The 5,213-nt window shown below is 45.7% G+C and overlaps 1 protein-coding gene and 1 long non-coding RNA gene across 2 annotated transcripts in view; both read left to right on the forward strand.

Moving 5' to 3' along the window:
* Positions 1–3,311, forward strand: part of LOC144338553 (uncharacterized) — a 3,627-nt gene extending 316 nt beyond the window's left edge. The window contains exons 1-3 of the long non-coding RNA XR_013412747.1: positions 1–372; positions 1,862–1,945; positions 2,098–3,311. The exon at positions 1–372 is cut by the window's left edge and continues 316 nt beyond it. This is a non-coding gene — a long non-coding RNA (uncharacterized LOC144338553). The remainder of the gene's footprint in view (positions 373–1,861; positions 1,946–2,097) is intronic.
* ZIC3 (Zic family member 3) overlaps positions 1–3,949 on the forward strand; it is an 11,635-nt gene extending 7,686 nt beyond the window's left edge. Inside the window, exon 3 of the mRNA XM_028841986.2 lies at positions 3,382–3,949. Within this exon, the coding sequence (XP_028697819.1) occupies positions 3,382–3,531 (150 nt within the window). The 3' untranslated portion in view covers positions 3,532–3,949. The remainder of the gene's footprint in view (positions 1–3,381) is intronic.
* The last annotated feature ends 1,264 nt before the right edge of the window (positions 3,950–5,213 follow it).

A 5,213-nucleotide genomic window follows, 5' to 3' on the forward strand; every position in this document is an offset into this window, starting at 1 on the left:
TTGGCCCGGGCCGGGGCAGAGGCGGCGAGGCCAGGCGTTTCGGAAGTCGGGGCTCCAGCTCAGCTGTCCTCGGGCCCCTCGCGGGGGCTCCCAGGGTCCCTGTCCACACACCAAGTTCTTGCAAGTCTCTGTCGAGGCTCGGGCGGGGGGAAGGGACCTCATTTCCTAGGGTCAATTCTCTCGCGGTCTCTGCCCGCTGACCCTTTGACCTCCACCTACAGGGCCCTTGGCGGCCGTAAGCCGGCGGTCGCCCAGGCTCTGAGGACGCTTCGCGCCCCATCGCCTCCCGGCCTCATTAGGCCGGCGGGGCTGTAAAGCAGGAATCAGCCTCTGCCTAATCCGGACCTGGGGTCAATACGAGCCCAAACAATGGTGAGCTCCGAAGGCCACTGCGTAGCGCTGGCCGCAAACTTTGTGTTCAATTCAATTTTCTAAAGCGGTGGGGGTTGGGGGCAGGGAGGTATTCGTCCACCCGAAGGCCGCTTGCGGCTCCCGGGGGTCACCAGCGAACGTCCTCTCTCGCTCGGCCCCTCCGGCCTCTTCGCAGCGCGTGGGACAGTGGGGGCTGCGAGGCCCGGGAACTGGTTGTCTGCCCGCGCGGGTGCCCAGGGGCCGGCGCAAAAGGGGCCGCCCCAGTGCCGGGAACAGACTTTGAAGTGGGTTTTTAGCGCGCACGTGTGAGAGCCGGGCCAGGGCCGGAGCGGGGACCCGCTGAGAGGAAAGAGGAGGCTCCGGCCGGGACCCCAACCCCTCCCCCGCTTCCCCGTGGCTCCGGCCTTTTCAAGCCCCGGCCGGGGGCCCGTAGGCCTCCCACTCCCGCGCCCTCCCCGCGCCGCGCGCAGGCGCACACCTCGCAGCCGTCGAGTCGGATTTTGCTGCGAGGGGGTGGGGGGTAGAGTTGAAAGCGGCTTTGCAGTGCCGCGGCCTTGGTTGAGCTGGGAGGGAGGGGAGGAGAGGAGAGGGATGTGGGAAGGGGGGCTGGTTTTGGGGCGGCTTTCGAGTCGTGAACATGGCGGCCGGATGCGAACCCCCGCGGAGCGCAGCAAAGCGCAGACTACAGGCTGCCGAACTGTTATGTAGTTTAAACTCCGTTGTTATTCCTCAGCTCTGGGCGCCTCGCGGAGGAATGTAGGTCGTGGCGGTTGAGCGCAAAATTGTTAAAAAAAACGGAAGCGAAGAAGTTCTTCCTGGGCATTCTCCTGGGAAGTTGGCGTGTGCTTTTTGGGTTTGGGGTTCCCATGGGACTTGGACAAAAAACCCGCCAGAGGCCTCCCCACCCACCTGGCCCGACTTAAAACGCCCCCTCCCGGAGCTCCCATGGGTAGGGGATGCCATTTCGAGTTATCAGGCCCCGGTTGGGATTCCACAGAACCTTTGAGTCCCTAAAAATGCCCCAAGAGTGGATAGTATGTTCTCTTTCAGGACAGTGGTGAAGCCTATGAACACGTAGGCACCATTTTCCAAGAAAATGCCCCGGCTCTTCAACAGACAAGTGTGCCATTGCTAGTTCGACCCCTACACATTGCCCAGGCTCCGTGTTCTGTATATCTCATTTAAACGTGAGCCTATGAAAATTGGCACTGTAGCTTTGGTGTGTGCCCTAACAGCTGGTGGTCTTATGTTAAGGGAAAAAAAGGCCAGAATTGCGAAAATTCAGCTTTTGCTTAACTGCCTTAATGCTGGCGTTGAAAGAACCCCTGGTAGCTCTGGGATCTCGAGCTCGTGTTTTCTCCGTAGAAAAATGCTGCAGATTCACCTTCAGATGTGTCTTTTGTGAGGGAAAAGAAAATGTAAGATTTTAAAAAGAGTAGTAATTGAACCTCCGCTCCTCTAGGAAAATAAACGGCTCGAACTCTTCCAGGTTGCGTCTTCGTGGAGACCAACGGCCAAACGGAAAAGTCAGCCCTCTTGGGGTTGTCCAGTGTCACGCATTTGGCTCCTGAAGGTGTGGGGCAGTTCCCGTGGGCCACCTTGGGAAGGGCCCCAGGTGGGTGGGCAGGTCATTAGCAAGGCTGGCCCAGATCTGGGGGGAAATCTGCAAAACAGTGCCTTTATCTGCAGAGAACAATTGATGGGGTTGTCTTTCCTCCTTTTCAGTGCACAAAGAAGACGGCTTTGGAGCAAGAATTTGGAATATGCATTTAAGTTGTCGTGCTTTGCATTGGAAACCCATGGGCAATTAAAATAAGCATGCCCTGTAGTATTTTCTGTCCTTTTCTTATGTGTGATTCCTGCAAGTCAGAGGGGGCCGGAGCCTCTTCAGTAGTTTGGAAACTTGTTTTGAAATTGCCACCAAGCCGATTTTTTTTTTTTTTTTTTTTTTTTTTTTTTTTTTTTCCTGTGGGTGAAGTTTCCTTCCCCGGTTCACTCACTCCCCCTTTCCCCACCCCCTCACTGGAATTGTATTGACATCTTTGAGAGATCAAAGGAAGTAAATGGTGCTTGCTGTATGCTCTGTTTTTCCATACTGTAGTGTGAATCCTGAGATTTGAGCTTTTTTCTGGTTAAATCTCTTGGTACCAAAAGTGTGGAAAATAAAAAGTTCATTAACTTAAGGAAGCTTTAGCCAATGGTTAGACGGGGTTTGTCCCTTTAAGAGCTACAGAGCCCAGATTGTCTCTTAAATTGACTTTAAAGTTGAGCTAAGATGTATTGGTGGACTGTTTCCCCTGGATACCTGCGGTGTTCTTTGGGTCATTTGATATGGTAAAACCGGTTGATTTTCATAGGAGTTATGTGAATGGAATTTCTGCAAAACCGGGCTAGTGATAAATTGATAGAGCTCTTATATTTGTTTGGATGACGACTCCAAAGGGCACTGCTTTTTTACCGAGGTTTGGTTCTATCATAACCATTGAAATTTACAGCTTGGAAAACACTAACTTTGCTGGAAGCATTTGAAGCGGGGAGTGTTCAGAGTACTTGGACTAATGGTAACTTAACAGAGGAACATAAATCCTTTGAATATTAGAGAAACTCGTTTCAAAAAATCTGTTGAAACTGAAGCAAATCTCTTTCATTAACATTTAACAAACCAAGCAGTTTTGTATATTTTTAATCTGATGACAGTTCAACCTATTTACAAATCTGATGAATGGAGAGAAATGTAAGCTTTATAGTAACTATAACAATAGCTTTCACCAGATGGTATAATGTTTGATCTCTAATAGGGTGTGTGTCTTGTGTCATATGTTTTATTAAAATACAACCTGCGTCAACACCATTTGAATTTGAGGTGTTAAAAATAAAACATTCCATCGTGTTTTATTATAAACCAGAGTTTAAAACAACATATCCATGTAACATTTTATGACATTTTTTCTAAGAGGAAATGTGGCCTGTTTTGACCTATCTGCAGTTCACTTTTTGTTTTTTTGCCAGTGTTGTCCTGCTTGGTATCCGGGACAGTCTCTAATTCCTGACGAAGAACTTGATACTGACGTTGGTATGCAGCAGCCAGCCCTCCATAACACTACCTATCCTAAATGCAGGGTTAATGCCGAACCTACTGTGCAAGAAATGATTTACTGATGAGGTTTCAAAGAAAACCACATTAATTTGGATGTCTGTTACCTTGAAGTGATCATTTTAAGAGTAGTAGCTTCTTCCCTAGGTATAAAAAGACTATTTTCTTCTTTTGGTGTATTTCATCCTGTGTTGAGCAATCATTTGTGAAATGAAAAAGCAAAAAAACTCCCCCCAATTTAGGATTTATAAATGGGAAGATGGAGGTGAAGTCTGGCCTAATTCATAACCCAGTATGCATTATCTCATACATTGTGTTGACCTTGTTGAAAATCTTTTTCAAATATCAGCATTCTATATGTAGAACTAAAGTGTTTAAAACTAGAAACATTAATTGTTGTTTTGTTAATTTCATGTTTGTGTTCAGAAAGCAATACCCAGGATCCCTTCAATTTTTGTTGGACTTAAATAAAACCATTTAAATTATTTTTGTGATTATTGTTTTATTAAAATGACAGTAGCCCCTAAATAACTTTGATTAACCTGTTGACTTGGGACAATTTATGTTCAATTCACATTTTTCACGATATAGCTGGGCTTTCACTAGGCAATAAATGGGGGTGGGGGGGGAACCCGCCGAACAAACCACAAACAACTGTTTTGAACTCACAGTGTTTTCCCAGAGGGGTTCAAGGCCAGGTACTGGGAAGACCAGGGGAAGAATTCAGAGTCAAGGATTGATAGGGGTGATTAGGAGGAATGAAAGGATGCAGGAGCTTGGAGGGAAAAAAAAGAGCATTTGAACACCAATATTTGGGTGAGAAAGAGAGGGAAAGATAAAGCTGAAGATAACCTGAAAGGTGAAAAGAGTGCCTCTGTAGCATCCAGGGAGGAGACACTGCAACATTACATGTATATTATTCAGAAGCGCTGAAGTGGTTTTTGGGGCAGACAACTTGGCACAACCATTGATTAGAACACTTAGAGAATCATGGAATATAGGTGTTATTAAAACACAAGTTGTCATTAATTAACTGTAATGTTAGAGAAGATGAAGGCACTACAGAAGAATTATTGGAACTCCAGATACTTGATTTCTCATTTTAAATTTAACATCTATAATCTAATGTAATCTGTGAATGACTATCATTCTATTTATTTGGCATGATTATGCGATGATGAAGTATTGTAAAATTGCAGCCTGATAGAGTATATTACTATTATTCTTTAGATCCAGTTTCATTGAAATTTTTGGTAAGTAGACTGATGATAGCATAATTTTTTAGTAGTAGGAAACATGCTCATCTCCCTGTGATTCCAATTGTTCATTTACATCAAGAATAATAGAAAAGGCCAGGACAAGGAAGCCTATGATTCTTTGACTCTCAGCTTCCTAACGCCTGACATTTTCTATGCCCCATAACAATGTTGGTAAAATTTTTGTGTTTTGTTTTGTTTTTAAGAACAAGAACTGTGTTCTTTCAGACAGGCAGTGGAGTATAATAATGGGATTGTTGAAAAAGCCCTAGGAAAGGTAAGCTACAGAGTTGTTCATGAGCCAGCTGCACTGTGATAATACCTCCTAGGGTTGTTCTATGGACTAAACAAGAAAATGTCCATAAAGAGCCTGTCACGGAGTAGTCCCTGAACAAATGATGCCTTCTTTCCCCCTTGCAGGTAGTTATTGTTTTGTTGCTTTGGGGTAGTTTCCTATTTTTACTATTATAGAATATTTTACTAAAAACATA

Source organism: Macaca mulatta, chromosome X, assembly GCF_049350105.2.
Source record: "Macaca mulatta isolate MMU2019108-1 chromosome X, T2T-MMU8v2.0, whole genome shotgun sequence".
Lineage (NCBI taxonomy): Eukaryota > Metazoa > Chordata > Mammalia > Primates > Cercopithecidae > Macaca > Macaca mulatta.